The 18,656-nt window shown below is 32.9% G+C and overlaps 2 protein-coding genes across 5 annotated transcripts; one reads left to right on the top strand and one right to left on the bottom strand.

The window, feature by feature from the left end:
- Positions 1 to 615: 615 nt before the first annotated feature.
- Positions 616 to 2,610, bottom strand: LOC133293581 (glycolipid transfer protein 2). 2 transcript variants are annotated; one of them, XM_061492171.1, is made up of 6 exons: positions 2,161 to 2,610; positions 2,023 to 2,078; positions 1,666 to 1,796; positions 1,315 to 1,450; positions 956 to 1,103; positions 616 to 851 (listed from the first exon to the last, which is right to left on the bottom strand). In XM_061492171.1, the coding sequence occupies exons 1-6, from the start codon at positions 2,318 to 2,320 to the stop codon at positions 820 to 822; spliced, it is 663 nt and encodes a 220-aa protein (XP_061348155.1). In that variant the 5' UTR covers positions 2,321 to 2,610; the 3' UTR covers positions 616 to 819. The 2 variants fall into 2 exon arrangements, with proteins under 2 accessions (XP_061348155.1, XP_061348154.1); XM_061492170.1 differs by having other exon boundaries at positions 624 to 855; positions 960 to 1,103; positions 2,161 to 2,583.
- Positions 2,611 to 8,856: 6,246 nt separating this feature from the next.
- Positions 8,857 to 16,010, top strand: LOC133293545 (uncharacterized). 3 transcript variants are annotated; one of them, XR_009749076.1, is made up of 11 exons: positions 8,857 to 9,159; positions 9,257 to 9,322; positions 9,924 to 10,004; positions 10,111 to 10,164; positions 10,246 to 10,314; positions 11,138 to 11,200; positions 11,323 to 11,405; positions 11,497 to 11,562; positions 11,668 to 11,748; positions 15,072 to 15,162; positions 15,683 to 16,010. XR_009749076.1 is itself a non-coding variant. In XM_061492120.1 (10 exons), exons 1-9 carry the CDS (start codon positions 8,929 to 8,931, stop codon positions 11,708 to 11,710), a joined length of 756 nt encoding a protein of 251 aa, XP_061348104.1. In that variant the 5' UTR covers positions 8,857 to 8,928; the 3' UTR covers positions 11,711 to 11,748; positions 15,683 to 16,009. The 3 variants fall into 3 exon arrangements, 2 of the variants coding, with proteins under 2 accessions (XP_061348104.1, XP_061348105.1); XM_061492120.1 differs by lacking the exon at positions 15,072 to 15,162 and having other exon boundaries at positions 15,683 to 16,009; XM_061492121.1 differs by lacking the exons at positions 15,072 to 15,162; positions 15,683 to 16,010 and adding an exon at positions 11,871 to 11,982.
- Positions 16,011 to 18,656: the final 2,646 nt, after the last annotated feature.

Genomic DNA, 18,656 nt, shown 5'->3' with positions numbered 1-18,656 from the left:
GCATATAGCCCCTTTTATAATCCAATATAAGAGCACATGGTTATGGTCAATAACAACAAAACATATATGTATCTCAGGAATTACTCAACTCTAGCCACCAAGTAGTGCATATCTAATCATTCTTCAATCTCTACCAGCTTAAGCTTTTAGGGGGAAAAAAAAGTTTCATGACATAGTGTGAGTCTCTATGATTACATGGTTATTAGTTTGATCCATAAAATCATCATTCTTCATGATGAGATCAAATTTTAGCGCTAGGGATAGCGGACTTGCCGTGAAACTGCAAGCCAATTTTATCTCAGTTTGGTTTCCACAGTTGGTTTGAAAAATACCTTCTCAAAAGTAAAACAATTTTTTTTTAGTTTCTTTAAATGATTCATCCTTCGGACTAGTCTGGTTCGAGCACTGTCGGACCCTATAAAGGGAACGGTTCTCCCAAGATCATTTTTTCCATTTCCAGGAATCGAACACAAGACCATTAGTTAAGAGACACAAGCTCCTTACCACTTGTGCCAACGATATTTGATAAGTAAAATTAAACTTACACTTTTGTCATATTCAAGTCTAATTAATTTTGCGTGTTTAACATGTAGCACACCTTCAAATTAGATCCTCCGTGTAGATAAAATCAAACTGAAATTCAACTAACAAAAAGTTGATGTATAAATATACCCATGTTGACCAGCCGGATGCAAACTTGTAACTAAAGAGTTGTATTGATACAAATTTCACTGTACAAGCCATTTACATGAGAAGAGTGGAGACGGAAACCAAAATGTATAATACACAAACCTGTACATCTGTTCTTCTATCTTGACTTCAAGTTGACTTAAGCCTGTCCAAGTTATATACTTTCTGTAAAAGAAAAAATATATACTCATAAGTCATAAGTATGTGACAGGAAATTGAATGAGCATGACCAATTGATGTTATGTTTGGGAGCACGAAATCAAACTTACTAGAATACAATGGATATCCTCAAGAAAAGGCACAAGCAAAGACACCAAGATCTGCATTTTCTCATTTAGGGTATCACAGTTTTCATCTTTTTCCCTGAGGAGATCCACGAAAGTTTTACTATCTGGCACTAGTTTTAAAGCCACCTGCAGTGCCATTTCTGTTAGTTAAGCATAAACCAATTGTTCAATTTTGGTCCCTATGCTAAATTGTGCAAGTTTTTTATTAAGTACAGGATTTCATAAGGTCAAGAATTTGAGAAATAAATGTCCCATGACCATAGGTTAGCCTATAAAATCCATCAACAAGCATAAAACTGATTGAATAAAGGAAGAAAAGAAAAAAAATGGTTAGTACTCTGAAAGCAGCTGATGAAATCCATCCATGCCAAGGTGCCAAAGTTGCAGCATAAGACTCTTGAACTACTTGCTCCATATTCTTTTGAGGATCTTTTGCTAGTGTTTGTAACAATGCTGAGGAGAAATCCAGGGATCTGCAGAGCGGCACAACTGTAAGTGAAAATTACGAAACTTACACATATGGAGAGTATACAAGGAAAGATAATTTCTTCCTTTCATTTAATCTGAGTAACAGTAATTGGTCTGTTCTTTTTTCTCAACAATTTTAAGAGTTGATGATGCAACCTAAACCTAAGTGTAAGGAATAACAAAATAGGAAAAGAAAAGAACACTAAAAATATATGATCACCTAGTGAGCCAAACAAAGGCTTTACTGCAACTACACCTCTTCCTTGCGTTGCCTTTGCTAGCTTCTGATTTCAATATCTCAACCAGATTTGAATTCAGTGAGGTATTTGATTCATACATCACTTCCAATCTCTGCAATAACACAGAACATAATAGCATAAGCTAATAATTTGCAGTTGACTGGTAGAGCAATGTGCAACCATATGTTTAACTGAAAAACTGGTAGTCAATACACCTCATGCTAATAGACAAGAAACACACAAATTTTAAAGGTAAAAAGAAAGAAAGGAAAAAAAAATAAAAAAAAATAGTAAATTGAATTGAGAGTTTGGCTATACCATAAAAATTTTATTTTTACCTTAATATTCTGTTGAACGTCTTGTCTCAAAACAACCATTGTTGGCCCTATCTTATCTGCAAGAGCATAGTGACAATGTGTTTGGTGTTACATCACAATCATGTTTGGAAAATAAAGAGAAAAAGTAAGTAAACCCACCAAGAACTTGTAGAACCAAGTAACATAGAGATAGGAAAGGCTTGGTGGGGATGTGTGCAGCCTCATGATTTCCTCCAGGTTTAACTATAACAAGCATGGATAGTTCATCAATGACAGAGTTTACCTCTGATCTCTTCTCCATATCTCTGCTCCTTTTCATATTCCTTATCTTACCTCCTCCTCCCTCTTCCACTTCTCTGATAGTCTGATATATATATATATATATATATATATATATGTATAGATCCCAATACCCAACTGGGGTTCTTTATAAATACGTTTAACTTGGTCTTCCGATTGTTATTAATTGTTCAAATATTGTACTTGTACATGCTAGTGGGTAGAGACTAGAGAGAGGGGGAGAGAGAGAGAGAGAGTCTTGCTTTGCCATTGATTGATTGTCCTACACTTCTGGTAAAATAGCTTCTTTGGCTTAAACTCTTTATTTATTTATTTATTTATTTTGCTTTGCTAATAATATTCTTGTGCTATCATTTTTCTCTCTACGCCATTGATAGTGACTTTATATTTGACCTTGTAGTAATCATGATCTATTCCACCTCCCTACCTTGTGTTAATAAAACATTATCTGAATTAATCAAATCCATGTAGGTCCCATGTCTTAAATTGACAAGGCAAAAAAATCTGGCCGTTTATCTCAAGTTAGCATTAACTAGTTGTCTTTTTACTGCTACTTGGAATTTACAAATCTTAGTGTCAATTCTTGGGCCTTGCTTCAGAACTTCATTAGCATGATCTGCTTTCACAATTGGGAGAGAAAATGTCATTCTTTTTGCCCATTGCTGGTGTTTGGATTCGACAGGAGATAATATAATAGATATTAAAATCCTAATTTATTGTATTTGGAAATGGATTTCCATTGTTGTTAGTCTTTTTTTATTTTTTTGGACCGAATTCCATTTCAAAATACATTAAATTAGGATTTTAATATCTATTAAATTAGTGCTTGTTCTGACATCAAATTGGTTCTAAAATAATCAAGCCTATAAACCTAATTGGATAATTATCCCCAATCTTGTATATGGAAAAATGTTTTGTGCCCAAACCCATCCCTATTTTACAATCCCCGTACCCCACTTAGGGTGGCAATCAGTTTTGTGTTGGAAGTTATTCAGTTTTGTAACTGGTAACATGTATAGCAACCACACGACAAACCTTTGATATGTTCCTGTCCAAGGATAGGGTTTTTTATTGTTGTTTTTTTTTTTTTTCAGAATAGCGCATTCCTAATTATTTATCTGCTGTATTTTAAATCATCTGGTTGAGTTAGTTGCTCATTAGTGGATACGTATGGTGTTCTCCATTTCAGAATCAATTTTACAGTTACATCAGCGTTCTATTATGAAATAGAAGTTTAAAGATTTATCTTCAAGCAAGGATATTGTTCAATTGAGTGATTGAGTTAGTTCTATCTTATTGAAAATAATAAAAGAAAAAAAAAAGAAATAAAGAAAGGAGGAGAAGAATTGAAACTTATAATGATATTACAAATATCAACTTATCTCAAAGAAATAATTAAAGTCAATATAAAAAAAAAAATTGTTCAGGAAACAAAGGTGACAACTTGAAGTTTTTTTTTTTTTTTTAAACAACTTGAAGTATTTACTACATAGAATATAATTTTGGTGTATTGTTAGTGTACAATATTTGTACACATAAATTTAATAAGTGAAGTGTTATATTTATAAACTAAATTATTTTTAAATTTTTACAATCAAATTTTAACAGTTAATTTTCATCAATCTAACGATTACAATTTATTAGATCACACTTATTAATTGATTGTTAATTTTCAATAAATTATAACTATTAGATTGATAAAAATCAACGATTAAAATTTTAGTTATAAGAATTTATACGCGAAAAATTTTATAAATATAACTTCTTCAATTTAATAATATTAATATGTTACATCACCCGATAAGTTTAATTATGTCATTATTTTAATATTTAATCAATTTCACATCATCTTAATTGGTTTTTATAATTCGAATTTTAGTTTTATTCTTAAAAGTGTGCTCACTTATTCTTGTTGAATATTACTGTATATTGAAGGATTCGTTTACAAATTTCTTTTATAAATTTTTGCAAGCTATACTATGTACTCCCGAAAGTACATAATGTACCTTAGTATATTTCTGGAAATACATTATGTAGTTTGTAAACAAAATATTTATAAATATAACACTTCTCTTCTTTTATTCTTCTTTGCAAAGTTTTTTTTGGCATACAATGTTATAGTATAACATAAATGTTAGCTTAAAAAAAGTGCACTATTATAGATATATACTTTAATTTTTAAAAATGGAAAACTTGTGTCTACGAATTTTTTTTTTTGGAAAACCAGTTCATGCAACAGTTTCTCTTTTTAAAGTTTGAGTTCAGCCAATACAATAGCTTTTACCTTTTCGTTCGTTAAATTTAAATTAAATTAAAAAGTACATTATAATTTTTATTAGATTAATAAAATTATGATAATTTACATTGTTGTTAAAAATTAGTGTAAAAGCCAAAAAAAAAAACTAGTGTAAAAACATAAAAATTTATGTTTTTACTAAAGTTGCACGTATTAAAACGCAAGTAAAAATTCTTCAAAAAAAAAAACTGGTAAAAACGTCATGTAAAAACGTAAATACAGTGAAAACACGAGTTTCTACGTTTTTACTTAAACAAAAAAACTGAACCGGGTTTTATAACAAAAAAAAAACTAAATTGGGTCAACTTTAAACCCACGACTATATTAAAAAAAATAAATCTATTTTCATTTCTCCCAAATAAAAATGCACAGTATCTTCTTTTAGCTATCTGGAAAAAAAAACCTCACTCGTGGTTGCTGTTGCAAAGAAAGAAGAGGGTGAAGTCACTGGTGAAGAGTTTGAGTACCAAGCTGAGGTGAGTTTAAAATCAATCTATTATGTTTTATTGCAAATGAACTTGTTATAGGAGCAAGAGAAGAGAACATTGAGGACAAGCAACTGATGCAAGATGATGTGTTTGATTTGAATCAATTGATATAATTTAAGAGTTATTAAACTTTATTCTTTGATGTTTTGGAACTTGGTTGTAGGAGTTGTTAAACTCTTTTTGTGTTTTTGGATATACGTCTTACATAGTTATGTGACTTATATATTTTAAATATAAAGTTTTTCATTGAATTAACAATAGTGACTTATGTGACACACACACACACACACATATCATTTTGTATATTGATCTTTAAGTAGTAAAAATTTTACGTTTCGTGTCATTTCTACGATTTATGTTTCTACCATTCTTTTCTTTTCTACGTAGAAACTTGATTTTAACAACATTAATAACTCACACACACACATATATCAGTCCACAAGAGTTAGGCCTAATAATAATGGGTATACTCAACCTCTCATGTTGCAGGACAAAAATTAGATTTCCTGCAAATAGAGGACTATGGTGGGACCCACTAACAAATTAAATCAAAAAAATAAATAAACACCACCATTTCGATGTCTCGGGAATGAAAATTGGTTTTCCAGCAAAATAAGAAGTTGATTACTCAATAATCATATAGGTTGAATTTGGTCTAAATAGGTGTTTTGTTCAGTCTAGCAGAGGAAACATGATCTTAGCTTTGTTGTATGGGATGGGATCTTCAATGACACAACTATGTTTTTTCTAGAACAAGGGAGGATAGGTACATGCAAAGTATTCTGACATTCAAGTCGGTATTTAATTAATGAACTTAAATATATTCAGAGAAGATGATCGTATCTGAATGTTGACTTCTCCTTCTATAATATGTGGTGTAACTAGGAGTGTGCATAGGTCGAATTGAACTAAATTTTTTAAAGAACTGAACCGAATTGGTTTAAACGGTTCGGTTCGTTTTGAAATCGGTTCGAGTTGAACCTATTCTGAAAAGAAAAGAAATAAAGAGATAAAATGGTTCGATTCGTTTTGAAAACAGTTCGGTTCAGTTCTTGAATTGGTTTCTAAAAACCGATTCAGTTCTTGAACTGGTTCTTTAAAAACCAGTTCGGTTCATGATTTAATCTTTAAAAATCGATTGTTTTAAGAACAATTTGATTCAGTTTACAGTTGAGTTCAATTTTTTAATTCTTTTGCGTGTATCCTACTTGATAGCTCATGTAGCCTCAATATGGGGGCATGCTAGATGTGTTTTTTGATTGACTAGTTTAGAAGACCTTTTGAGCCAGAGTTAATTGGAATCTTGTCCAGATCATTATGTCATTGGATGGTATGTAGGTTCATGAATCCATGAATACTGGGGCTTAATTATTTACTTTGAAGAATGTATATATACAGATAAAACATATTTGCTTATTAACTTAGTATTTAATTTGAGCCTTTATCTTATATTGGGTTATAGCTTCGTTATGCCCTCCACGTGCAGAAGTGCTGATGTTAACAATTTACATATGGGTTGTCATCCGCAATAGAAAATACATTTGTGTACGTATATATCGTATATCGTCGTGTGAACGTGCTAGATTCTTTTGAAGGTAACTTAATTTTACTGAATTATTCAACAGTGAATAATGTTGTATTAAGTATTAACTTTAATTTTACTGAATTATTCAACACTGAATAACGTTGTATTATTAAAAGGCCTATAAGTTAACCTTTCCAAACTCTTAAGTCTAATTACATGTGTGATAAATAAATCAAGTCAAAGTAGGTTGAAAATAAAATAACTCATAATTTCTAATAGTTCATCTAACTTATTTTTAAGTAAAAATGGGTTAGGTCGTTTGCCCAAAAAAAGAAAAGAAAAAGGGTTAGGTCTGACAGAGTTTAATTTTTTATTTTTCCGGATACAAGTTTAGTTTTTATAAGGTATGAACTGGCCTTTTTAAAAATATAATCTAACTTAAAAGTCAATTTAAAAGATTTGTAAAAAAAAAAAAAAAAAAAAGACTTACTTTGTAATAAAATACTTAAATAAATCAAGAGGTCCACTCTTAAATAGGCTAATGAGCTTAAGCCTTTTATGTATGCTGACCAATTTAAATCTTTAAATAAACTAAAAACTTTAAGCCTTGAAACTGGACAAATTTCAAGTTGAAGATGTTACTTATATTTAGTTTGCTCCATGAAGTGTTTCTTAATTTGACATGCGATTCAATTTTCCTGAAGTAACTATAGAAAAAATATATTTTAATGCAGTAATCGGGACTTTCAGTTAGATTAATGATGGCTTAATTTTAACCATTGGAGGTTAAGTTTTTACGTACTAATTCATCATTAATTTTTATCCAGAATTCGTGATAGTGTTGTTGGTGATCAGTGATTACATGTGATGTTTCATCTGGGAACACAATCTAAGTCATTTTACATAAATAACCAACAGGAATTAGTAAAACTAATTTCCTTTCTACGTTTTTGCGCCTATGTTTTCCTTTTAGTGGACATTGACATTGTTACGCTGCTAAAGAAAAATACCAAATTGTTGTTTATTTTTTAGAAAAAAAAAACATTTTCTTCCGTCATACCAAATGACAAAAATAATAATAATATAAATCAGAGTAGACTTAAATAAATGAAAAATTTCATGCGCTGTTAGTTTTCAAATAAAAATGAACGTTTTGTCTACCAAAAACAAATGATAGTTTATTATTGTCGGCAAAAAATATTAAATTCAATTGGGTTTACAATTTTATTAACATTATCAATAGCTGCTTCCATTGTGGACGTGGTCCTGCTTCCATTATTAGAATGAAACAAACCTCGTACTCCAGTCGCGGTGGCCCATTCATTGAGAACCTCTATTTCTTTTCTAGTCATTTCACATCAGTTGCTCTTTTATTTTTATTTAATTTTAACTTATTAGCAGTACAATAATTTTTAATATTATCAATTAATAATATGATGTCACGATATAATTAAATAATATAAAAAAAGTTACATTAACAATAGATTGGAATCAAACATATATTATTTATTTATATTTGAACCTCATTTTAAATTTTTTTGGTTAACTGACCTGAGCTACAAAGGTCCAGAGAATACAGACACAAGGCGGAAATAATTGAAGGCTTTAACCCATAAAAGAGAATTTGGTAGAGTAGAAAATATTTTTTGTCTAAAAATTTTAATGACCCAAATATTGATCTTAGTATTTCGGTCATAGGACTTGGGCTACCATAGCTAAGTCCTACTGTCGTTATCATTCCAATTACATCAATTGGATCTAGGCCCATTAAGAGCGGTTGCATTACGAGGAACAGCAGTCCAGCACAACCCAAAAGAAAAGAAAAATAAATAAATACTCAACTCTAAGAAATACGGTGATATTAATTTTTCAAAAATAATAACTAAAAGGTTTTTCCCACTTATTTTCACGTAAAGACAAATTTTAATTAACAAAATATAGATATTATAATTTAATTTAGGACAATAATTTTTTTATATTACATGAGATAATATTATTTTATGTAAACATTTGTATTACAAAATATATATAATATTAATTTAGGTCAATCTCACAATTTAAAAAAGAATAAAGAAAAATACTAACTCGAATTTATCATGAGATAAATTTCTCATGAAAACATTTCCCTTTAATTTAACGATAAAATGTAAAGAAACTCTGGACATAATTATTATCTTTCAGCATTAACATGACTAACTACTATTTATTTATTTATTTTATTAAAAAAAAAAAAAGGCATGGAAAAAAGAAGACCAGAAAAGAAGAAGATGATGATGGAAAATTGAGGTTGAGGTGAACGTTGGAGTAACCCAGTAGTAATGGCACTGAGAGTGAGAGTGTCTTCTGTTGGGTCACCTTTTTTGCAGTTAGGTTCTACTGCTACTGCCACTGGATTCTCATTCTTACATGCGTGTTCTGTTTCCAAATTGGGTTTTCATCCTCTGCGGCTGCAACTCAACGAAAAGTCATCCCCAAGAAGGCTCGTGATTCGTGGTGCTAGAACGGAGTCCAAAGGTGCTACCTTGGGCTTCAGAGCCCCCCAATTTCAGGTTTTTTTTACCTTTATTTTATTTGTTTATTATATTCTTTCAAAAATGGAATATTTACATTTTTTTTATTTATTAAAATGGATTCAAATTGAATTAGCTTCCAGAGCCTCTTACTGGGAAGGTTTGGACATTGGAGGATTTTGAAGCATATCCAGCTCTACTGGTAGGACGCCACTTACCCTTCAATCTTTGTATTTTTTGTCATCTTTGTTTGTTTTGCTCACTTCACTGATTATTCAAATTTATTAGGCTATGTTTGGAGCCTTGAATATAGAATGGTAAGGAATTCATTTCAATATAAATCTTGTCAAAGTGGTAGCATTTCCAAGTAATTTTCATATTCATACAACAATTCATTAAAAAATATACTATAGAATAGCAGCTTGATAAGTAGCTTCATTTTGTGGCTAAGACTTGAAAAAGGGTAATCAGAAAATATTATTAATTGTGTTATTAATCTGATACAAAGAGGTCTCTATTTATAGAGATTAAAAGACCTAATTCTTGACCTAATGGGCTTGGCCCAATACAACAAATAATAATAATAAAACATCTAATAAAAGACCTAATATTTACAACACTAAGTTTTATGAACTGTTCTGGCAGTTCTTCCTTATGAATTGTGATACACAAAGCATGAGTGTTTTGGAAATTCTGTTTTAAGTCCTGTCTCTAGTTTGCTAATTTAGTGAAAATGCGATCTTTCTCCCTGCTCAGTTATATGACAATGCTCGTTTTTCCTCCCACTTTATGTGGTCATGCAGGTTATGTTTATATGCAATCACTGTCCATTTGTTAAGCATCTGAAAAAAGACATTGTAAAGCTTACAAAATTCTATAAGGAGGTACACAAATCAATTACCCTAGAAGAAATTTATTTCTTTCTTCTGTAGCAGCTCGAACTTGCATAAGTAAAAACGATTATAAGAATGTTGTTTCCTCTTTCTCCAGAAAGGACTTGCCGCCGTTGCTGTATCTTCAAATTCTGTAGCTACTCACCCCCAGGTTTGAGTAACTTCATATCCCGGAATAAAGCTAGATTGAGAGTAAGGATTGATTTGTCCAACTTGAAATTATGCCCCACAGGATGGTCCAGAATTCATGGCGGAAGAAGCTAAGCTGTTTGACTATCCTTTCCCTTACCTATATGACGAGGTATGCTTCAGTAAATCATAACCTGTTTTGTTTATTTACAATTCACATGCTTTACTAGTTGTGCAGAGCCTATTTGGCTTTGCCTATTCAATTGTATATTTATTATCTGACCAGATTAGGCGAAACATCATCCTTTTTATGGTCATACTTTAAAATCCTTCGGTAACATTCTCTGGCCTCCACACTTTTACCCTGCAGTTGGTAGCATGCTCTATTTGCCTTTAATGTGGGCTGAATTTCATGTTGATATCACTATGATGAAACTATTATAATCCACTACTGGAAATCATGTTAAGCAAAGAGTTACCCAAACTATCATTGAAACTCAAAATTCACAAGACATCACCGAGCAAAAAGTGGTCAATCTACACTGTTTTCTCCGTATTAAAATATGTGCCTGTAGCAAGGTGTCATATGAATATAACCCCCCCCCCCCCCCCACAACAACAACAACAAAAATAAATTGCAGGCTTTGACTGCTCCTTAGGTAGCAGCCAAATATTGTTCTTTGTAGAATTATTTAATAATGTGTTTCTTTTTATGATATGAATATCTGAACCGTTAATACATATTGAATGTCAACAATTTATCATTAACATTTTTATCCCAAAACTAATGTGTTTTCCAAATCATATTAACATTTTTATCCTGAAATTAGAAGCTCTTTTCTGATAGCAATAACTCAAATGGAATTGCATCCTTATTGCAGAGGACTTTTCATCTGAGGGTTAATTAAAAGCAACCAACTTATTGAAGATCTGATGTTACCTTTATTTTTAATTTGGTAAAACCCTGATATTTGATGAAATGTTTTTGGTTGCAGTCACAGGATGTTGCACGAGATTTTGGAGCAATTTGTACACCTGAATTTATGCTTTTCAAAAAGGTAATAACAACCAGTATTGGTCATCGTATTGCACATTGATCAGTGACTTTGATTTGGGGTTAAACTAAACCATCAAATGTCATTGTATAACATATTTCCATCAATTAATCAAATTGTAACAGGATGGTCGAAGGCCGTTTGAGTTGGTTTATCATGGCCAGTTTGATGATTCACGGCCAAGTAATAATGTACCAGTCACTGGAAGGTTGGTTTCTTATAATTGAGATAGCATCGAACAATTATTCGAACATTCTTAATCTTTTGATAGCAGTAACCATTTGATCTTCTTTATATAGAGACTTGAGCTTGGCAATAGATCTTGTTCTAAGTGGCCAGCAAGTATCATCAGAGCAAAAACCTAGGTACTTTATACATATTCTTCTACTTTTAGTTGTTTGAGCTCCTTTCAAGCTTTGGTCTCTTTCATGATCATGTGCTTATGGTTGTGTTTTTCTATTTGTATGAAGTGTTGGATGCAGCATAAAGTGGCACCCGGGGAAGAAGTTTTGATCTATAAATTGTAATTGTTATGTTCAAGATAGTAATCAGTGAGTTCAAGTTTTTCTTTCAGGTTTTCTATTTTTTATGTAATGTCAATAACCATATTGGAATCTTACTCCCGCTTGTTCTTTTCTTTCCATTCACTCATTCAGTATTCCTGTTTACACAGAATTTCGGAATGTGTGATTTGCAAGGAGATGGTGTATATTCTGTTTCTTATATTTACTGGATATTTCACTCAAGCTGATGGTACGTTAATATATATATATATATATATATATATATATATATATATATATATATATTAGCATTCGGTCAGACGAGGTTACGGTCTCCTTGTTCTTTGATTCTTGTGTTGTAATAATTAGGAAATTTGTTTTGCAATCCTTCTGGAAATGCAGTCTTATTTGTGATATTTTCTTTTTTGTAAACTATTTATGATAATTTCTAATATGTGGAGTTTGGTATTTGAATATTTACATATCCTTTAAAATAAAATTGTAGTGTTTTTAATTTTGGGAAAACTTCTTGTAACATCCCCAGCCTCGAGCCGGTTCAATTAACATACATATGATACTTAACAGAAACAGCGGAAGACTTAAACTTACGAAAATACGAGCTAACTTTTTCTTTTTCCCTTTTAATTCTCCTTAGGCGTAAACGAAAATCGGACAAAGTAATCTCTGTAAATCGGATAACTGGAGATCTTTCAATCCCACTCTCTAGAGTTCTTGATAGACAGTTTAAACAATATATATATCCAGAAGTACCAGTCATGCAAATATACTCAGATACCCATCCATGGGCGCATGCAGAACTTGGCTCCGTGCCACTAATCTAATAGCATGCAATCCAATACATAACATAACTGAATATTACATAGTCATATCAACATGCCTGAATACACAAATGTACATGCATCGAATATGAACACTATACAACAATACATCTTTTTCAAAAATACGTCTAAAATAAATAGTAGCCTCCAACCACCCAGAACTCCACATCCTCATACTAGTACCTCTAGCCACAGTTAGTGTCCTTGTCCCATGAGGCTCTTCAATTAACTGTGTTCCTGAAATCATATCCCCAAATGGGGTTAGAGACGAATCTCTAGTAAACTTCAGGTTTATGGAAAACTCTCCATATCCTGGGCTCACTTCCTGCATGACAGTCAGATACATAATATACAAAACATCATATAAGCAATTATCATAACTAAACAAAGCATATATACATATCTTATCAAAGACATAAGCAGTCATTCCCAAGGGATGACCCCAAGCGGAAATCAACGCACGTAACAAATATCATTTACAACATCATCACAATACTTACATCAGAACAAAAATGTTATATCAGAGACGTACGCAATCGTTCCCAAGGGATGACCCCAAGCGGAAATCAATGTACGTAACAAATATCATTTACAAAATCATCATACATATCACATAAAACATGTCATATAATCAAATATCATAACTAAACAAAACATATACACATATCTTATCAGAGACGTACACAGTTATTCCCAAGGGATGACCTCAAGCGGAAATTAACGTACGTGTTCCCTAAGGGAGTACCCCAAGCGGAAACAACAACATATCAGATATGTACACAATCAATCCCTAGGGATGACCCTATAATGACCCTAACTGGTAAATCTTAGTTAGAGATTTAATTTAAGGATTTAAATGCCATAATTAGATTCAGTGAGCAATTTCGAGTATTTTGACTGTAATCATGACTATGTTATGAACAGTGCGTTCTGCTGGAGAATTTACAGTTTTGTGAATTAACCGGTAGAGCTTAAAAGAGCAAAATAATGTTAGAGACATAATTTGATAATTCTGACGACAAATATGAGTTCAGAACGAAAAATTGTACAGTCTGGCACTTTCCGTGAAAATCTCGCGAATAGTGTTTCTACCGGGTATTTTGTACTGCTGTTTAAGCAACCGGTAGAGTCCAGAAATAAATAATTGATGAAGTAAGAATAAGAAAGTCCAATATATGCCAAGCAAGTCAATATAGGCCCAAGAAAATGATAAGTTTATAAGTGTTAAGTTTCAGAATTAAATAAAGTACAGTTAGTGGTTCACAGTGCATTTCGTTAAAAACGGTGCAAAAACCATACTGTGAATTATAAATATTGTTCCTTAGAAAATAACAGTTAATGTAAATGACTTTAGAAAAATAAAAATATATTTGTAGCTTTGAGTTAGTTCCGGGTTAGTTTAAGTGAAAATACGCGAAAGAAAAATACCCGGGTAAAAGGCCACATGTGCTCACCTTTTTAAGTCACTTAAGCTTCATTTCCAAATAAAATTCTCTCTCCTCTCCTCACTCCAAACCCGAGCTGCACCATGAGAAAGGGGGTTAGGGTATTTTTTTTTGATTTTGTTGATTCTCTTTGAATCTTCCACCAAATCTAATAACCCACCACATAAAATTGATTAGGAACTACTCAATGAATCCATTGCACCTATCCATTTGAGCTATAGTTGAGTGTGTGAAGAGTTATTCCTCCTCTCATTTTCGAGTTACTATTCATTGGAGGAGAAAAAGTGAGTTTTTGATGGAGCTTGGCTTGGAGATTGCTCTCTAGGCTTTGTACAAGTGTTTAGAGGTAAGAAACCTCTATTTCCATGATATTATTTTGATGATTTAAGTTATGAAATATATGAGCATGTTGTGAGTGGGGAATAATTGATGTTAGAATGTGAAATTTATGATAGATTATTGTTGTTTAGGAAGTTATAGTGTTGAGTAAGCATCCACATGTGATATAAAAATTTAAAAGCCCTATTGCATTTTCCTCCTAGGTTTCGGCCATCATGGAGTGAGTAGGAGTTATTGTGGAAAAATTATATTATGTATTGTGAAGGTATAGTGTGTTGGAAATGAGTGAAAATGGATGAGTTAGTAAGAATGCCTAAGTAAAAAGGACTTGGTGTCTAAACTCAAAATAGGAATTTAGTGGAAGCATTCCTAGGTGTTTGCAAGTTGTAATGAAGTAACGAAAATGTATTGTAAAAGAGAAGGATCTTTGGAAATTCCCCTTATAGGATTCGACCTATAGGGTATTTAGGGATATATTTTGTACATTTTATTTTAAATAAAATGTGTTGTAATAAATTGTATAAAAGTGATGAGTTTTGAAGAAAAGTAGCATGATTTATGTTGAAAATTCCTAAGGGAATGGTTGATTAAATTAAAGAACACCAACGGTTATAAAGGGGTCTAGACTTGTGTATTGGCATAGGATTGGCAAAAATGCAAAGAAAGGAAAATAAGCGATAAAATGTATGCTTATGAAATAATTATGGTATTGCATCATTTTATTGATGCATTGTAAATTATTCTCTAGGTGTGCCTAGGGATTGAGAAGGATCGGAAATCTCTTGAAGTGATAAAAGTAACTTGTTCCACAAGTAAGCGTATTGGTAAAGCTTCAAGAGGTAAGCTCTATGTTTAAGGAGTCTTTTCCTGCTTGAGTGCTCCACCATGGTTAGTGAACTATGGTTGGACTGTATGACTGTGATTTAGATGCTTTGTATAGATGCATTCATATAGAGTTATTTGATAACATGATATGTTTTGCTCTGATATGACTTCTGTAATTTGATTTCTGTAACAATCTCTGGCCATTGATTGTATAGTACCCGGACGTCCGCTTTGGGGTCCTCCCTCGGGACCGATGGTGTACTCCTCTGATATGTCTGGTTCCGCTTTGGGGTCCTCCCTCGGGAACACGTGCGTTGATTTCCGCTTGGGGTCCTCCCTTGGGAATGACGGCGCACATCTCTGATATGATAAGGATATATGCTCTGTTCTGTTATGATATCTGTTATATGTTGTATTCGTATACTTTGTATCTGACTTTCATGCAGGAGTGAGCCAGGGGTATGGAGAATTCTCTATAAACCTGGAGCTTATTGAGATTTGTAATCTCACCCCTCTTTGGGGACACATTTTCAGGTGCCCAGATTTCCGGTGAGTCCTCACTAGGCAGGGACACGACACGTGGCTGAGGCAGTTGACAGACCGGATTTTGAGTGGCTGTAGGCTACTACCTTTTTGGAGTGTTTGATGTATTTTAGTATTTTCGCATTTGATGGATCATGATATTGATCCTTTATTTTGTATATGGCCTGTATATGTTTTGTACATGTCTGTCGCTTTGATGCATGTACATTTGGGTATTCAGGCACGTTATATGATGAGGTAGTATTCAGATATGTTTACGTGTTGGATTGCATGCTGTTAGATATAGTGGCACTGAGCCAAGTTATGCATGCGCCCATGGATGGGCATTTGATTATATTTGTATAAACTGTTTATCAGGAAATGCTTCTGTGAGGGATTGGAAAATCCCCAGTTGTCCGATTTATAGAGGAAACTCTGCCCGTTTTTCGTTTACGACGAATGAGAATTTAAAAAGAAAAAGAAAAAGTTAGCTCGTATTTTCAGAAGTTAAGTCTTCCGCTGTTTTCTGTTTTATCATATGTATGTTAATTGAACCGGCTCAAGACGGGGATGTTACAGACCCCAACCAAAACATATCTTCACTGAGCAAAACATATATACAAATCTTATCAGAGGCGTACGCAGTCATTCCCAAGGGAGGACCCCAAGCGAAAATCAACGCACGTGTTCCCAAGAGAGGATCCCAAGCGGAACCAGAACATATCAGAGGCGTACGCAGTCATTCCCAAGGGAGGACCCCAAGCGGAAATCAACGCACGTGTTCCCAAAGGAGGGCCCCAAGCGGAACCAGAACATATTAGAGGCGTACGTAGTCATTCCCAAGGGAGGACCCCAAGCGAAAATCAACGCACGTTTTCCCAAGGGAGGACCTCAAGCGGAACCAGAACATATCAGAGGCGTGCACCGTCAATCTCAGAGGAACCCAAGAAGACATCAGTGTACCATACAAGTCAATCCCAGCCAAAGATCAATACAGAAATCATATCAGAACAAGTCATATAACAAATGTGTACACAGTCAATCCAGGGGAGGACCCCAAGTGGGAATCAGTGTACGTGTTTTCAAGGGTGGACCCCAAGCGGAACTCAACAAAACATATCATATTAACACATATCAAAGTAAACCCATCAAAACAAAACATATCATATTATCATATAGCTCTATATGAATGCATCTATATCATATATCTCATACATATCATACAACCTGACCACAGTCCGTACACTATGGCGGAACACAAAGTAGGAGCGAATCCCATAAACATAGAGCTTACCTCTTAGAGCTTTACAATTTGCTTACTTGAAGAACAAGTTACTTATCTTGATCCATGAGAATCCAAACGTTCACAGTCCCTAGGTACACCTAGAGAAGGAATTAAGACAAAAATCAATAAAATGTTGTAATGCCATGAAATTTACACAAGGCATACATCTTATTGCTCACTTTCGTTCACTCACATTATGCCAATCCTATGCCAATTTACAAGTCAAGACCATGCCTTTACAAATTTCGTTTCATTTTCCATTTTATAATCATTAACGTCCCCTAAATTTACTAAGTAGCCACTTGAGAATTTTTAACATAATTCATGCCATTTTCCTTCATAAGGCCGTGGGTACTCATAAAGGAGACCAAGGCTTCTTTCAACAATTTTCACGTCATTTTCATTCTCCAACTCATCAATTTCAAATTCCAAACGAAATTATGTCCCACCAAAACATGCTCAAAACTTTCAAGACTTAATTCACAAAATAAAACCATGGAAATAGAGATTTATTACCTCTAATCCCTTATACAAAGCCTAGAGGACAACCTCCAAGCAAAGCTCCACCAAAACTCCAATTTCTTCTCTTTGATGAATAGTGATTCACAAAAGGGGAAGGGGGAACTTTTTACACAAGCATTTTCAACCTAAAATAAGTGGTGGGATGGATTCATTCGATGATTTACTATAAATTTCATGTAATGGACTTAAGGATTTGGTTGAGTGTGGAGAGAGAAATCAAAGAAAAAAAGAAAAGGAAACCTAGCATGAAAAAAAATGGAGACGGACGCGTACTGGGACGGAGAACAAATGAACAAGGTCACTGTGTTTTAGAGTCAAATAGGTTAAGTTACTTTAACTGGGTAATAACTTATCTATCTATACACCTCCATTCAATACCAAACTTTACCCAATGAACTAGAATATTTTTTCAGGCATATTTTTAACTTTACTTTCACTTTTCGGATAACTTTGTTTACCCGCATTTTTACCCCTTAACTGTCATTTTAACTCCGTTTTCATCAAAGGTGACTCTATTTCTTTTTCTTTATAATTATCCTTCCATATTAGATTCATAATTAAATGTGAGGATCATTATACTTCTTATCATATTAAAGGACATAAGTTGTGTCCTTTTAGCTGCATATAACTGTTTTTCGGAGAGTATATAGTTATAATATTAAAGTTATTTTTTTTTTCTACGTCAGCCTATAGCTTGAAGAGAGAAAAAAAATACAATTTTAATATTATAACTATAACTCTGATACCATGATAAGCGTTACTTCAACTCAAAACCTTAAGATGTTAGGTTAGGGTTTTTTTTAATGTTTTTATATTATTTTCTAACACACTCCTTCACGCAAGAGCTCTTTGGCTTGAAGCGTGGCACTAGCCCAATTTTTTGTTTACTTATTGTGTTTTTTATTTAACTCCACAAGTGGGGGATGATGAAGATCGAACTCGTGATCTTATGGTCACTGAAACTTTGATATCATGATAAACGCCACTTCAATCCAAAATCTTAAAATGTTAGGTGAAGACTTTTTTAATATTTTTATATTATTCTCTAACAGGTTAAAAGGACAAACCATTTTACTTTTAATTTTATGTCCAGCGTTGCAAATAAAACTATACAGACAATACAAGATTAAATTACATTAACATCCTCTCATGTTTATGAAGTATATCAGAAACCTCTCT

The sequence above is a fragment of the Gastrolobium bilobum genome, unplaced genomic scaffold, assembly GCF_033153095.1.
Source record: "Gastrolobium bilobum isolate Gb01-03AN ecotype WA unplaced genomic scaffold, APGP_CSIRO_Gbil_v1 utg1090, whole genome shotgun sequence".
NCBI lineage: Eukaryota > Viridiplantae > Streptophyta > Magnoliopsida > Fabales > Fabaceae > Gastrolobium > Gastrolobium bilobum.
The sequence above is the reverse complement of the archived record's forward strand: the minus strand, read 5'-3'. Positions and strand labels throughout refer to the sequence as shown.